Source organism: Hevea brasiliensis, chromosome 9 (genome assembly GCF_030052815.1).
Source record: "Hevea brasiliensis isolate MT/VB/25A 57/8 chromosome 9, ASM3005281v1, whole genome shotgun sequence".
NCBI lineage: Eukaryota > Viridiplantae > Streptophyta > Magnoliopsida > Malpighiales > Euphorbiaceae > Hevea > Hevea brasiliensis.
In genome coordinates, this window is record NC_079501.1 from 7,149,452 (window position 1) to 7,166,537 (window position 17,086).

At 34.0% G+C, this 17,086-nt stretch overlaps 1 protein-coding gene across 9 annotated transcripts; it reads right to left on the reverse strand.

Moving 5' to 3' along the window:
* Positions 1-1,698: 1,698 nt before the first annotated feature.
* Positions 1,699-14,558, reverse strand: LOC110632953 (uncharacterized). 9 transcript variants are annotated; one of them, XM_058152656.1, is made up of 27 exons: positions 14,303-14,558; positions 14,007-14,220; positions 13,770-13,924; positions 11,918-12,034; positions 11,645-11,791; positions 10,741-11,423; positions 10,347-10,471; positions 10,153-10,244; positions 9,800-10,016; positions 9,611-9,659; positions 9,081-9,229; positions 8,903-8,973; positions 8,663-8,836; positions 8,507-8,578; positions 7,186-7,287; positions 7,010-7,099; positions 4,879-4,954; positions 4,667-4,763; positions 4,475-4,544; positions 4,173-4,352; positions 3,949-4,071; positions 3,786-3,869; positions 3,424-3,608; positions 3,186-3,324; positions 3,044-3,103; positions 2,596-2,700; positions 1,699-2,007 (listed from the first exon to the last, which is right to left on the reverse strand). In XM_058152656.1, the coding sequence occupies exons 1-27, from the start codon at positions 14,402-14,404 to the stop codon at positions 1,894-1,896; spliced, it is 3,792 nt and encodes a 1,263-aa protein (XP_058008639.1). In that variant the 5' UTR covers positions 14,405-14,558; the 3' UTR covers positions 1,699-1,893. The 9 variants fall into 9 exon arrangements, with proteins under 9 accessions (XP_058008639.1, XP_058008638.1, XP_058008643.1 ...); XM_058152655.1 differs by having other exon boundaries at positions 10,347-10,483; XM_058152660.1 differs by having other exon boundaries at positions 10,347-10,483; positions 14,007-14,207; positions 14,303-14,433.
* Between the last annotated feature and the right edge of the window lie 2,528 nt (positions 14,559-17,086).

Here is a 17,086-nt window from a genome sequence, read left to right on the forward strand (position 1 = left end):
AACCCTGAAAACTGCATAGCCGGCCGATAGGAGAAAAGATCAAGGTTCGCCACTAAGGTCAAATTGGCAAGTTTTTTTGGAACATACAAATAACGCTCAAAAAACCAACTGGCTAAAGCACCTTAATCATGGGGGGTACAATGCAGGGCTCCCCACAGCTTCACAGTCTTTTTGAGCCTCACGGTCTGTCATTAATAAAGCAGACATATTCAAAGACCTTGTGAGGTATTAAGCGTCACACGCGAAGAGAATCCTTATGACTTAGTCCGATTTGCATCAAGCCATGCGACTGGCTCCTACCAGACAATCACCACCAGCTGATCTTCCACATAACCGTCCTCTCATATGAATCTTAAGATTGATAACTCAAAATCATACCAAAAGTATATACACCCCGATTGAACTTGAGGAGAATGAGATCCTCACCCAAACCAAAAGAGAGAACTTTTTCCTACCCTTTAAAAGGCTAAAAAAGCTTACGTAAAACTCTCAAGTTCCGCGAGACTAAGAGTTCAAATAGAGACACTTTGTAAAGAAAATTCTCTTGTTAGAAATATAAGGATAAATTTCAATTAATCTGAACTTATATAGTTGTAACATTACAATAATTTTAACTTTAAAGTGTAATATAAAATTACCTAAATTTTTAAATTTTATACAGTAAAATCTCGGTTAGAAACTGATGTGAACAGCTTTCACATAGTGTTTAGTCAATATTTATCTATTCGCTTATACAAAGTGTAAAATTATTCTTTCTACACGTGAAAAATTATTCTGTCTACAAAGAGAAAAATAATTCAATTTACACATGGCTTGAGAGAGAAAAGAGAAATACTACTAAGCTCTATGTTGAAACTGTCTAGGTTAGTATTTAACTGGAAAACCGGTAATTAGAGGTTAGAGAGATTTTACTGTATAAAATTTAAAAGTTAAAATTTTATATCACATTTTTAAGTTAAAAGACTGTAATATTACAACTAAATAAATTTAGAAACGATTGTCAAAATTCATCCGAAATATAAAGAGAGAGGAATCTCAAATGAATTACAACCCTAACTGATTGAAATTATTTGAATATCTCCTGTATACTAAGAAACATTTTTTTTTTTATTACCTCTTTTTCATGGCATGTAGTTTACTACCACAATATATTGTTGTTATTTGCACTGTCCTTGACAAGGCTGTACTTACAATGGCAACACAAAATCTGAAAGAGCAAGAAAAACAGAATTAAATCGCAGCACTTCTCTTTTATTTTTCTTTATTTTTTAATTTATTTTCTGCAATTTATAATATTACTCTCATAGATAATTATAGCTTTGGGTTAACGAATTTTTGTTTTCAAATTCCGTGTTAATGGTTATTTTCGCTCTGATTACTATGTTTTGAATGTTTGATTTGATCATAAAACAAAAAATGAGATTTTAAACTGAATATTCAAACCGAATCAAAATGACTTATTTCAGTTTGTTTGTCCATATATCTTGGTTTGATTTTAAATTTAAATAAAATTTAATTTTTGATTTTTTCATTCGAAATTGAACTGTTTAGCCCAAATGAAAAAGAAGCAAACTAGGGTAATAATACTTATTCGGTTGATCAAAATTAGCATGCACAAGCTTACGGCCATAAATTAATAAAAAAAAAAAAAGTAAATTTAGAAAAGGGTGAAAAAAGAGAAGGTTGACAGGGACGGCATTGGCCAATGGTTACCCGGTTGGTTAAACATTGTAAAATTTCTACACCGAATAACTCAAAACCTATTATGTAATACAGTGGGGAATAGAACCTACAATGTAATCCCATAAATAACAGCCCCTACTCTAACCCACCTATTGAGGTGATGATGAATAAACTTGAAAGCATGAAATGCTATACAAAAATACAAGTCCTTTACATAAAATAGCTGAGTGATTTCTTCTTTCTTGATCCACCTTCTCCATATAGATCATTCCATTGGAGGAGCTCATTCATATTTGTAGACTCAGATGATACACTTGCACACACCTGTGATGTGGTATCAGGATTATACAGGAAAAACTGAATACATAAATTAACATATGAGTTTTAATTGAAAAATCCAGTTACCCCCAAACTTTTATTTTTACCTATTTGACCCTTACATTTTTATAACAGTAAATACTTGGTTGAACAAATTCTCATTGCATCGTCACATGGGTGTTGACAAAAATAATCGCTTCCAATTTTTGTTTTTTACTTTTTCACTCATTCTCCACCATGTCGCCTTTTCCTCTCAAATGGAAATCCTTACCCAGAATATGTATCACTACAGCAATTTCACTTGTCCTCGTGCACATACATTCATGCGACCCGTTGGCTAAATAAATTTATGTTTAATGGATACAAAAAAAAAGTCAAGGTGTTTAATAGGTCGAAATAAAAGTTTGGAGAGCCACCCATTTCCGTGAAATACAATGGGCAAGTTATGTATTCAGCCATATAGAAAATGTCCAAAGTTTCTCCACCACGTCAGGAAGCAACCAATAAATTTGCGAGAGAATTATAAACCATAGCTTGCTTACTCAAAAGAACAAATCACACACACATATATATAAGCGAAAAGAAGGGTCATACCTGTTCATGTGCATATTTAAAATCCTCCATTTTAAGAGGACGGATATCAGAACTGCTATGCATTGTAGATACGGTTCTGTTCTCTGCCAAAGCCAAAGTTCTCTCCTAAAGTTTTGTGCAAACATAGAATCAATACATGCCACCCAAAAGAAAAGGAAAAGATACATTCACAATTCAAACCATAAAATATCTTCAGGGTTCTATGTTCTTGCTTGAATTTAGGGTTTATCTATGCTCATTAGTTAGTTGCAAGTCATAATTTTATTTGAGTCCTTGATTATCCCCTATGTAATGCATTTTTGCGATTAATAAAAAAATTGCACAGTGACAGGACATCAACAGCAGCTGTTTCCATTGCACACAACCATAACTGGGATTGCTGACACAAGTAATGATTTAAATCCATGATGTAAAATTTCCAGCATTAAGTTATAATCATCAAACTAACCTTCTTTTCTTTCTCCAATATTTCCCGAATGGGACAGTGAGCAGCAGTAACACACAGATTCTGAAGAAGGAAAAAAGAAAAAAAAAAATGTCAGAGGATACCAAGAATGAGAGACACATGCACGTGCGCATCCATATCCAACCTTTAGATCACTTCCAGAGTAACCATCTGTCATGTTTGCAACTGCTTCCAAATCAACATCAGGGGCCAATTCCTCTTTGGCTAGGATAACCCTCAAAATTTTCTCTCTGTTAGGTGCATCTGGCAAGTTGACCATTAATCTGCAGAAAATGGATGTACGTGCAAGTAAACATTAAGGCTATCATGCCAGATTTACATATGATTTATGAGGAAGAAGGAACAAAGGAAAGATAAAGCACCTCCGGGGAAGCCTCCTAATAACAGCCTCATCAAGGTCAAAAGGCCTGTTTGTAGCAGCAAGCACTAATACCCGTTCTTTATCCTTTGTACGTAGACCATCCCAGTTCACCATAAACTCATTCTTCATTTTACGCATAGCCTCGTGTTCTCCAGGATTTTCACGTCTACCAAGCATGCTATCCACCTAAATCAATAAAACAAGCAGTTTCGATTAGTTTTTCTTTTTAATTGAAATAGCCAAAAACACAATCAAGAAAAAAAAAGAGCCGGCATGTGTTCTTTCAAGTGTGTAAGGTGGACAGAGACAAAAGTAAAACATGGAATAACATATGGAAACAAGAAGTAAAACAACTGAACAAACCTCGTCAACAAAAACAATACTAGGAGCAATTTTACTAGCCAAGGAGAAGACTGCCTTGACATACTTCTCTCCTTCACCAAACCACTGCAGTCAATACAGAGAAGTCATATAATTTCAACTTGCTCATATGATGGATGACGCAATATTTATCACATGCAAATACCTTTGATGTAATGCTTGACATAGAAATGTTTATAAAGTTTGCACCAGCCTCAGTTGCAACCGCCTTAGCAAGCATTGTTTTGCCAGTACCAGGAGGCCCAAAAAGTAATATTCCTTTACAAGGCTGTAACAGGAGCAACATCTCATAAGCATACAACATGCCCACACACATTGGGAAGAGAAGGGGAAGTGGGCAGGGGATGAACAATAAATATTGCAGTCAACCTTAGTCAGCTGTCCCTTGCAAAATAATTCAGGCCTCTGAAGAGGAAGCATCACCAGTTCCTTCAAGGTATCCTTCACATTTTCTAATGCTCCAATGTCATCAAAGGTCACTCCAATGTCGCTAGGAGGAATAACATCTGCCAAAAGTTTCTTCTCAAATTCATTCTCAGTGACTACATCCTGAAAACATACAAAAGTTAAATATGATCCGCATACAAAAATAAAAGGTAAATATTAGACGACAAAGATTTGTGAATTTGTATGCAAAGATAGTGATACCCAGATACAATTGTCAAATTTACCTTCAGTGATTTCTTCAAGCTCTTGTTCTCACTTTGAATACCCTGCAGAATGCTCAACCCATACTTGATGCTGCAAGGAAAAGCATTTACAAAATGTTAACAGTAAATATAGGTAAGCTTCTCATAATTAAGATGAACATTTATTTATTTATTTGGAGTGAGGTGGGGAAGGCAGAGAAGAAGAGAACTAACCTCTCAGTGGATATCACGAGTTTACCTTCTTTGACAGAAGCTTCAGAACAATGCATGAAGTGGTGACTTAAAGCCCAACCAACTATTTTCTCTACACCTATCAAGATATAAAAACAAACACTATCAGCAAGTGATGCAGTTTTAAACAGTATAATCAAATGGAAAATTGGGGGGGTTAAAGAATTGCAAGAGTTGAGTTCATGAACACTGACTTTCAGTTGCAAGGGCTTGATCTTTAATACACAGAGTCTCAAGGTCAGGGCAACACAGACGAACTCGGCTGAGAACCTACATCCAGTAAAAAATTTTAAATGCTTAGCTACCATAAAGCCAACAACAGATACTAAAAAACATAAACACAGAACAAAAAGCAAAATGAAAAATTACTGAGGGAAAAAAAAAGGAAAAAAAGAAAGAAAGAATTCAAAGACATGACTCTGAATCTTCAACCTAATCCTTGTAGATGAAATAATTACACACAACTATATCCGACAGTCTACTTATCAAAAACTACAAAATAAAAAAATTTCTAATTACCCCCACACTTTGCAAAACTTCAATTCCTAAACAAATTAAAATGGCTTCAGTAAAAAGTATTTGATGGGTATTTTGGAATAGCAAAAGAATAAAGTAGAGGCATCCTTAACACTAATTTTGTTGCTGTCACAATTTAATGTGTCTTTGTCTTCACTAAAAACCAAGTTTCTCTCTCCAATCTCAATTAAATATCATCTTTGTCTTGGCTGACAAAAAAGCCACATGAGATACTGCTTCCTATGTCAGAAATTTACATCATAATACTCGGTATAATTGAGATATCAAATTGTAACACAATTTAAAAGATGGGAAATATGAAGAATTAGGTCCAAATGCAAGATTCTAAAAGGAAGTTGAGTCGAAACCACGGCAACACTGACCATTCAAGGTCACACCTAAATCAGAAAGGCCACCTAACTTGATAGAAATCATGGCACCAATTCTATTGAGGCATACAAAGGTCCACTCACAAGGGCAAAGGCAAGAGATTTACATGGGCTAATTCAAGAGTATATTGATAAAGAGTATGAAGATGGCAAGCTTGGTCTTCTCAAGGAGTTCAAATGGCTCAAATTAGTGCAACTGTGCATGGATAAAGTTGGTGGTGTTCAATGCTAACAATTTCTCCAACAAATGCCCATAAAGTCCCAAGATATCTTCATTTACAAAAGGGGACAAAACATCTCACACCTAACCATGAGATTCTCACAACCAGCCATGAATTAGAGCCAAAATATCTTCATTTGCAAAGGGAACAAAATATCTCACGCTTAACCATGAGATTCTCACCTTCAGCCATGAGTTAGGGCACATAATTAGCCAGGGGATTGCCATGGAAGGCTCATCAGAGGCCATGAGATTTGTTATTTGACTCGTTTTAATGTTATTTTACAACTTGACTCTTTATATTCTTATAGTGAGGTTTAACTAAGTTTTAGAGAGTACATATAAATAGCCATCCTAATTGTGCTGGAAGGATACTCTTTATATTCTTATAGTGAGGTTTAACTAAGTTTTAGAGAGCACATATAAATAGCCATCCTAATTGTGCTGGAAGGATAACTTTGAATGATATTTTGATGATATTAACATTGAGAGAGTTTTTCCCCTCTTTGGTTCTTCAATGAACTTGAATTTCTTGACAAGCATTGAATTGCATGCAAGAGTTTATACTTGATATTCTTAATTCTATATCACAAGTTGATATTGGGTTAAGAATCCTCTAATTTGCATCTTGGTTTTACTTAGTTTTCTACCAAAAGTTGGTATTGGATTAAGTAATCTTTTGGTGTTTTAAATCTATTTTGGAGCAATCTTGGGATAATACTAAATTGATTGTGTTTATACATGATATTCTTAATTCTATATCACAAGTTGATATTGGGTTAAGAATCCTCTAATTTGAATCTTGATTTTACTTAGTTTTCTACCAAAAGTTGGTATTGAATTAAGTAATCTTTTGGTGTTTTAAATCTATTTTGGAGCAATCTTGGGACAATACTAAATTGATTGTGGGTTTCAAGGCAAAGTACTCTAGAGTTTGCATCAAACCATTAAATGTTTGCCTTCGTATATATAGTTGTGCATGTGTATGTATTTATTAATTTGTTTTGGAAGCCACATGAGTCATGACTACACGAGTGTACCATCGCTTCAGGATAGATGAGCATCTTTCAACTACGAAAAGAAAAGCTACCATGCAGATAAAAGGAACTGAAGAAGTTCTGCGCGAGCAAGCCATCATTATATAGGAAAGCTAAAACAAAATTGAAATTAATGATCAATCCAATTGATCATTATGCTCACCGAACGAATGCCAAAAATGTTGGCCTGTGCTTTCAGAGTTTCAATATCACGCTCCAACTGCTGCTTCCAGTCCGAAAGTAAAGCTTCATCCTGGCAGGATTCTCAAAAATGTCAGATAATTCAGGAAAAAAAAATTACAAGCAACAAAGCTCATGAATTGAACACAGGCTCAATACCTGAGGTAGCTGTATTGTCACTTTGTTCGGGAGAAGCCGTCCAAGTTGCTTCATAGTTTTAGGAGTTTCCTTGCTCCTATCATGCAGTCGACCGAAGTTATCCTACAGGAGAAAAAATAATGCATCATTTTAATCACAGAGCAACATGAAATTACCAGCAATGAGCAAAATCTAGCATGAAAGCATCTAAATAACAATAATAATAAACTCAATAAATCCGGAATAACAACCATGACAGGTCTATACCATCATGTAAAATTACTGTTAATTACCCAAGGATGCAGGCGACATTTAAACATAAACACGACTCAAATGGCTAATACCATTGGGGTACATGATATGAAGATTGTAAAAATAAAAAAGAATAATATAGCTTTTAAAGCAAAGTTGCACAAAATAATCAACGATAACCGCCTTTTCACTCAACCAAATGATCAAAAGGATGTTTATGAGGGGCAAAGGAAATAAACCCAGTAATTAACGGACTACGCAATGGATAAATGAGCATAATTGAACAATACCCACTAGATATCCTAATATTATAGAGTCTTTTATCAATTATTAATTAAGAGTCATCTCACACCCTATTTATCCTATAACATATCATCTACAACAATTAGAATTCTACATAAGATCTGGAAATTCAAACAAAACAACAATAACTAAGTCTTTAATCCCACACTAATTGAAGTTGGCTATATGAAACCTTTTTCGCCATTTAGCTCTGTTTGAGACTAGTTCTACATCAATATTAAAAAAATTATAAATCCAGAAAAAAAAAAAGTCCTAACATTGCTCATATCTTTATATAATCCAATATTTCAACAAAATATAATACCAAGATCAGCGTTATTACGAGCCCATTTAAGCCACCAATGCTACTCTGAATCAACATGCAAATTGTTGAAAAGTTAATTGCAAATAATGCAGCTTAATACCAAGTAGTGAGTGACAGTGGTATTTACTACCCAAGCGAGTTGCAAACTGATATTCTCAAGCTATATCAAAATAAGTTACAAATCCCCAAATCCTTTAGAGCAAATAAAAAGTAAACCATAGTACATCACAGCAAGTGCCTTCGGAAGAACTTAGTAATACCGTGCCTATTGAATTTAGATAAAGTTTGTACCACATTGATCATGATTTTTGTATGCACCGACAAACAATGAGAAATCAGTTGGCTACAAACACAGAAGCATACTGCAAAAAAGAAATTTGCTAGCACAACTCCAATTCACACAAGAAGCACACTATTTTAAGTTTGCCGTAGTCATAAACATTGAGGAGAATAACTAAAAAATTAATGCAATGATTAGCATACCGGGAATGCAAGATCAAGTAAAGCAGTGTGGTTGCTTCCAAACTTTGTAAATAAAAGACCACCAGGTTGAGACTGAAAAACATTGTCATCAAAGATGTTACTGTAAGTTGTTAGACTGTGGCCATTCCTCAAGTGCCAAAACAATCATTTACATACCTTCTCTTTACGAATGTCCATCTGAACATGTGAACCAATTATGATCACTCTTTCAGGCAAATTTTCAAGCTTACTCCTTAAAGCAGTGTATGCATCTTGATTCCCCACCATAGACTTTTCTATGTCTTTCACAAACAATATTAAAGGACCACGTTTACTTTCATCTAAGGCAACCTGTAAACATCAGAAATTCAGCTCAGTATCTGAAATAACAGAAGGAAAGCAGCAACTAGCAAGTACCTCAAAGAGTTCATTAACAGCAAGCCTATCAACATCTTCACCTCCAGGACCATCCAAGCGAAGTGAATTAGCTGCAGCATGAAGATATAATTGGTATCATTAGATAACCGATTACTGCAACAAACACCTATATCTAAGAAATCAACAAGAGAAAGTGCAGATGGTTCAGCAAGATCACCAGCACAAAAGAAACCGTGGTCTTCTTCACAGAGACCACCAAGGTCATTGCCTTCTGGAATAGATCTATCAAATCTAACCCCGATCTTTGAGGATCCATTTTCTTCAAAAGCAAGGACTACCTTGCCTCGAAAACCAACCGCCGGTCCCCTTTTAAACAAAATTAAAGGGAAAGAAAATAATTAAAACCATAAAGAGAAAAAGGGGGGATAATAGAGAAAAACGTTAAATAAAGCAATACAAGTGCATGAATTACCCTCGCCATGTATTTCATTAAGTTGCATTTGATTAAGGTGAAGTTCCATTAAAAAAACCGCCCCTTCCTTAAAATATCATGAAGGGTTCATTATAAGTTTATTTGCATGAACTTGTGCAAATGGGCTTAATCTTGTTGTTTAGTTGAATGTAATTAAGGAACATGCTGAAACTACTTGAAATATCAACTCTTGAGCATTTGCGAGCCATTGATTTATATACTACTCCAGGAATTAATTCAACAAATAAGAATTTAAAAATAGCAATAAGAAATACCTTGGAGGATTCTGCAGAGAAGGTAACCCCACAAACTTTACTCTATCACCTGCAAAATTATAAATTGAGCCAGCAAGTTAAAGGTATTAGCTGAAAAAATGATAGGTAAACCAACTGCATAAAAATTTGACGTTAACAGCTAATTAAGCATCTATAAACATATACTGCAGCTGTTACAGATAAGCATACCTGTTTTAAAAGTATAGCTTTTGGATGATGCAGTAGAAGGTTCTGGCTTCGGCAAACCCTGAGAGCTTATTGTGGAGCCACCAGTAATATCAGCCTCAACACTAGAAGTTGGTTTCTTGTGATGAAATGCAGCCTGGACAGCTCTTTTGGCAAAAACAGATGCTCTTTCAGGCCTTGTACTTTCTTTCACATAGTCAGCTTCTTTAAGCGTTGATCCCTGAAATAATGATAAGGCATAACCAAAATAAGGCTCTAATATTTCAGGATTAAGTTACTTGAGAAACAGTGTACCACAGGAAGGGGAAAGGGAGGGTGAACAACTAACAGAATTCATAGACATTAAAGAAGCTTACCCCAGGTAACAGAAATGAATCAATGACCAGCAGTCTAGCACCAACATCTTTGGCAAGTGCCTTTACTAGTGTCTCTTGATATATTTCTGATCCTGAAAACAATGCCATGATGATAAGATATAATATGATACAAAAACAATTAAATTAAAGAATACATGTAAATTTAGAAGCAAATCACTAAGGGAGAGACTAACCTGCAGGACCAGATAATAATATGCGTGGGGACACAGTAGGAAGATCACAGAAAAACTTTGGAACTTTTTTGTCACACTTTAAATGAATGAATGCAGCACCTATCAAAACTTTCTTTGTTGTTTCACTGGTAAGAAAGCTCAATGCAAGAGAAGGATGAACTAGAATTAGCATCCAAGATACTTATGCTCAGAAGTGACAAGAATGTAAGATATTGACTATATACCACACCACAAGACAAAAGATAACTAACAGACAGAGAAAGTAATTATTAACCTCTATAACAAAAATATACAAATTATAGCAGAGAAGCATCACATGCAATGAAGAAAATATAAAGTGCACTGCTGAAAAAAGTCAAATGCATCTAAAATTAACTGAAAGTAAAGAATTCACCTTAGATAATATGGAAAACTATCAAATGAAACATCAATTCCTTCAGGATTTAAAATTCCCTGTTGTAAACTATCTTTATATGCTTGCCTTCTGGTTGACATCAGAACTGTTGGAGAATCTAGAACATTGAAGGGCTCTCTTATTTCCCTTTGCTCATCAAGTATTTTGGAAATGCTACCACTCAAATCAAATTCAGAAGAACCTGCAAGTATCTGAAAAAGCGGCCTTAATTCATAGGCTGATCCAGCAATCTTTCTGTTTCCTGCATCAACAGTAGCATCCAGCCCAAGACCATCAAGATTTGGGTTTTGACTGGCCGAATTAGAGGATGGAACAATAGTTTTCTCCCTTGAAGAAAAACCAGCCAGCTCATTATTACTTGCGCTATTCTTCATGACAACTTCTGGAATGCAGTTGTTAGGTGCTCCACAAACAGAAGGTACAGTGGAAATCTCAGCCTTTTGCTGCAAATCCTCACCAGCTTTGGCAGGAGGCGATAGAAGAGATAAATCTTTTTGAAAATCAGATAAAGAGGCCAGTATTGATGCTCCCGCAAAAGCTGAGGGATCACCAGATCTCGCCTCAATCTGAATTCCTTTTAGGGGGGCACCTTGGGCTTCTAAGATATTTTCTGAAGGCATGTCTGGAGAACTTAAGCTATCATTAGTGAGCTGCTGAAAAATCTAATGTTCCAATTAAGGAATTCAATGGATCATTAGATAAGGAAACAAATATTCAGGTCAAATTACATAAAGCAACCCTTTCATTATGACACTGCAACAGAAGTTGTACATTTTCTTCTTCCTTTCACAACAGTGATATGACCAACAAAAATACATCCCCCCCCCCCCCCCCCTCCAAAAAAAAAATCCAAAGGCTGAATTGGGAACAAGGAAAAGGATACATAAGCATGTTTGCCAGAAGAACTGAATACTACTTCATCTCCTCCATTAATCACTATCATGCCAGGTTTTTGTAGAAGCTTACCATTAACTTGAACTGCTCCTTTACCCCCAGTGACTTCCAACAAGGCAACCGATATACCTCCATTCTATAGAAAGTGATTATAAGGACTTCAACAATAAAAAAAGGTACTTTTACCAGGCAAGATGCAAATGATTTGGGAACTTAATTTGTTTTGTGCACAGAAATACAGGAACAGTGCAAAAATTAATACCTCTAACTGTTTTAGCTTACATAAAATGCCACTGATGGATGGATCATTGAGCACTAAATCGCAACTACGATTTCGACCAACAGTGAAAAGAGTGCCACGCATTTCCTTGTGAGGGTACTGGAAAGGATGAAATGCATAAAAGCATCAGACACAAATCAGTAAAAATAAAAATTCAAATATTCAGATTGATCTTCATAATTCTGCCTCCATAGAAGACAAAACACCTACAAGAATCAGCACCACTTTTCTAGTTCACAATTGCACCTTGAAGAACTATTAAACAAAAAACTATAGGTCATTTTAACTAGACAAGGGAAAACCCAATTTTTCCTGGCAGGACAAAAGGTAACATTCTTAAAAAAAAATAAAAAAAATAAAGGTAAAAATAATTGAGTTTCCAGGAAAATTTTATTGACAGCCAAATTCTTTTTCTTTTGTTCTTTTTTTTCTTTTTCTTGTTTCTTCAGGATAAGTAAACAGAATTCAGTAGCCACCTCTGCATTCCTAAGGTCATACACAAACTGACATTCCTAGCTCAGGGGAATCAATGTTACATCCTCTTATAATAAATGTTAAAGCAACCAATAAACCCAAAATTGTATGCAATTATTCTGAATACAAATAACAACACATCATGGAGAGATAAACCATATTAACTGCTCATAATCACTAACCTTATTAAACAAATAGGTGAACTGGGAAACTGAAATAAGCAAAGTAACTCAGAGATTCATTCACTCCCCTCTTGAAATTTTCATCCCTAGGAGACAACAAATTTACAAGTTCAGGCCCCTCACTAGATAGCCCTTGAAGCCTGAAAGACAAGCTTCAATCAAATTTACCACCAATTATCCAAACCGCTACATGTTCCAGAAATGAACAAGACCTCATTTTACAGCACTTAAATGCCTCATGAGACAAAGTCCAAGCAAACCTCCTAGCAAATCTCCAAACTGCAACAATATCCAGAAAACTGTCTCAATCCAAACAGGCACTCTTAACCTGCATGAAATGTCACGCCCAATCACGAAAAGAAGACGCAAACTGCCAAACTCACATTAAGGATTTTTTTTTTTCTTAATCTCACAATGAGAAAAGACTGTTAACCACCTCTTCAAGTATTCTAAATTCCCACCCTTAGAAATTTCAAGGATTAACACTGCTGACTGCATACAATATAAGGTTGACTACTGAAAATTCATACTTGCAAAAATGGAGGGAAGACCAATAGAAGGCTTTACTAACAAGTGAACTTCCAATCAAGCATTTCAAATTAATGTCGAAGAAGCACCAAAAAACATGTGTGTAGAAAGATAGTCCCAAAGCCTCTAGCAACATTCCTCCACATGAGCTCTTCCAAAATAGACTACAAAACACCAAAAGCCTAACAGGGAATACAGAAGTCACACCCATTCCACCCAGTATCTCCCAAAGTCACTCTTTTAGGGAGAGTTGACTAGCCAATGAATAAAGACTACAGAGATTGAGGAACATCATGAATCTGTACGAAGCCATAATACTTGAAAACCAAAAAGCAAACAAGGAGACCTAATTTCGTGCACTGAAACCAAACTGAGAGTAGCTAAACAATTTAAAGAAACTCCTGTTAGCAAACAACACACGAATACAAAGGGGAAGGGGGCACAAGTATGATGCAACTAGCAATGAAATGTAGTAAAAATGAAAGCCTATCATATATGTTTTTCCTTTAACACTGACTGCACTTAAAAGCTAATTAGCTCAGCCCTAAAAATTCTTGTCAATTACATTCTCCCCGTTAACTAGACCGACAGGGCCAAAAGAAATGAAAAACAAAGGAAAATAAATGAATTGAAGAGTTAAACAAACCCACCTGGGAGCACTGGGAAAGTAGCTTGCCCCAGGCAGGCTTCTCAGACAGTTTCTTTTTTGCTGGTTTTGTTGGCGCGGACTTTGATGGCCGCTTCCTCGCCCGATTCAGAACCGTGTCAACAGTCTTGGACATCTCAACATTCAGGGTAGTTTCACCTAAAACCCATCTCTAATAAAGGTCAATCACGTGAAACATCAAAAATACTACATGCAAGAAAGAATTAACTTAAGATCGCACCTAGAGGCTTCGTCGAAATCAAGCCCTCGCCTTCGATATCAGGAGATGTCTCATCAGCAGGAGTGGACTCTAAAGCGACTGTTACCTGCGGATCAGAGGATTGCAGCTCGCTGTCTCGAGGTGCAGACACGGATTCCTTGGCCGGAATTTGGGTTTCAACCGGCAGCGCAACCGTTTCACCATTTACTAGGGATGAAGCCTCTGCTATAGCCACCTAAGGTTCAATCAGGGAGAAAACATCCAATCATAGAGCATAAAAGCAATAAATCCAGAGAGAAAGAAAGAGGAGTTAGAACCTTGGATCTTTTGGAGGAGGGGGGACTAGAGGCGGGGAGGGTGCGGTCGGAGTAAGAGGAGCTGCGCTTGGAGTAAGAGGAACTGCGCCTGGTCTCAACCATGGTGTTTGGTTCTCTCCGATCCAACAACAACAACAACACCAAGAGAAGAGCAGCGGGGGCTGTTTGGTTCGTTGAGAGAGAGGAAGGGAGCAAATGATTGCGGGAGAAGAGTTTGTTTACTTTATAAATATATTAATATATTAATTATCTTCATAACATGAGATGAGTAAACCATGCAAAGTTTATTATAAATGCTGTGGCACCCGTGAGAGCTGCCAAGAGACTGGTTGGGTGAAATTCGTTTGAAATGAATGCAAATGCGAAATGGCTTTTCCAGAGTTTATTTTTTTTTCAAGTAAGTTGTCAGTTGTCACTTGCCCCTCACGTGATTATTTACTTTGTCCAATTTTATATTTTGTAATTCAATTTCTTTCTTTTTTTCGCATTTTTGAAATAAGTAAATTATTTATACTTTTCCTTTATATGAAATAAAATGAGAAAGCCATTTCAAATAATCAAAAGTATTCTTATCTCTTAGAACAAAAATTATTTATTACAAAATATTTCATTGATTATAGAAACAGTAATAATTTAAATAATTTGCAAAACTATCCATCACGAATTTAACAGAATAAATTCAAAAAAAAATTAAAATATTTTTTGTTTAATGAATTAAAATATTATTATTTTTTGCTAATTCTAATGTAGTTTAATTGATATCTATCAAATTTTAAAGTATAAAGAGTAAATAAATTTTAAGTTCAAGTTTAATTTTTTAAAATAAGATAATTAAAAAGAAAAATAATGTTGTTTTATCATTTATATAGATAAAATCTATTTATATAATTTATTATGAATATTATCTAACACAATACTTAAACTTTATTTATTTTACAGAAAATAATTAATTTTCTCTTTAAAAGATAGTAACTTATTTTCTTTAAAAATAATTTATTTTTTTAATTAATAAAATATTTTATGTTGATATATTTTTTAATTGTTTTAAACATTAAAAATATAAAAAAAATATTTTTTAGAAACCTTAATTTTAGAGTCATTTAATATATATATATTAATAAATTTGAATTTAATAATATTAAATTCGTATTTAAAATTATTAATTAAGTTAAAGTTTCAAAATTGGGGTACTGTATATGCATGATGTGTTGTTAATTATTGGAGTGATTATAGTGGATAAAGTTTTAATTATTGAAAATCTAAGCAACATAATAATTAAATTTAGAATTTAAGAAATAGTTTTATAATTTTCCTTGAATAATAGTATACCTTTTTTTTTGCACGAATGCCGACTGCGGCTAGTTGATGAGAGTGAAGTGAAGACTGAAGAGCACGTGGAAGGAAGCATTGACGGTTTCAGTTGGACAATTGGTGGTGGGCGTCGACGTTGGATTGTGGATTTGAGCTGAAAAGGCGTGGGACCTGGTGCTACGAAGTAGTTTCGTTCAAAGATAGAAGGCTGAGTGATTGTGATTGGCGAAACAGAAACCAAAATCCACGCCACACGCCAGGGTATTGATAGCGGTGTTCGGCTCTCCTACCCTACAGCTCATGATACATATTTCCAAAGTCCTGCTTTCCTTAATCAGGTTTTGTGCTGCTTACAGATAAACATCAAAAATTGGAAGTTTCCTTTATTTTCAGTTTTTCGTTTCAGGTTCAGGATTTGATGATAATGATATGCTAAATGCTTAGTCAAATGTAACATGCGTACCCATTGTCATGGAAATTATATCTTCTCTCATATGTGCGTTGGACTTTTCCTACATAATCACTATTATATCTATTAACTATGTAATTACCTCTTCCTTTTGTATGTAGTTAATAATAATTTTAATTTATCTATTTTTTAATTTAATATATTTAAATAAAATAATATTTTAAAATTATTATTAATTACTCTATGTTTTATTTTATTCTTTTTAATGTAAATTAAACTTTTTTATCTCTTAATTTTTTTAATGAAAAGTTCCTAATAAAAATAGAGTAATATAATTGAAATATTGATTAAATATATAGAATAATTTTAGGTTTGTTAAAAAATATGACCATTTTATTACTTTTAAATGTCAAAAATTTTTTATATGTTGTAAATAAATATTTAATAAGAATATTCTTTAAATATGTTAAATAAATATAATATATTAATAAAAAGTGTCATGTGGCGTCACCATAAAAAAAACATATTTACTTTATATAGATAATTTTTTTTTTTTCAAAGATAAAATTTTATAACAGCGTCAAGAGGCATAAAGGAGAAAAAAACTTGATCTTGCTATATGGGATTGAGAAGGAATTAGAGATCATTAAGTCTTTGTTTGGATGCTTAACTTAACTTGGTAGAGAAATAGAGCAAAGTTAAAAAGAAAAAATAAAATAAAAAGAAATAAAATTTAATTTACTTTATATTATTTAGATAGATTATTAGAATATGAAAAAAAATATAATTTCTCTCTTAGAAAAAAAAAAAACAAAATAACTATTAAAATTTTATTTTATTTATTGTGCTTATATATTATAGAAGGGTATTTAAGTGTTTTACCAATCATTTCTCTTTGTTTTTTATTAATTATAAATAAATATTTTGGGCTAATTTTTCTCATCTTTCCCTTTTTTTTTATCTTCAATTTTTTCTTCTATTTGATGTTCAAATAAAAAAATTGAGAAAAATTAAAATTCTTTTTTCTTCTCTCTCTTTTTCATTTTCCTTTATCCAAACAAAAG

What these genes read in the sequence shown, in the direction of transcription:
- LOC110632953 (XM_058152655.1), bottom strand. Translation starts at nt 14,404, where the DNA reads ATGGTTGAGACCAGGCGCAGTTCCTCTTACTCCAAGCGCAGCTCCTCT. An exon ending in TACTTGATCTTGCATTCCCG is followed by an intron (nt 7,288 to 8,506) that starts GTATGCTAATCA and finishes TTTCTCCTGTAG; the next exon opens with GATAACTTCGGTCGACTGCA. An exon ending in ACATTTTTGGCATTCGTTCG is followed by an intron (nt 4,955 to 7,009) that starts GTGAGCATAATG and finishes TACTGGATGTAG; the next exon opens with GTTCTCAGCCGAGTTCGTCT.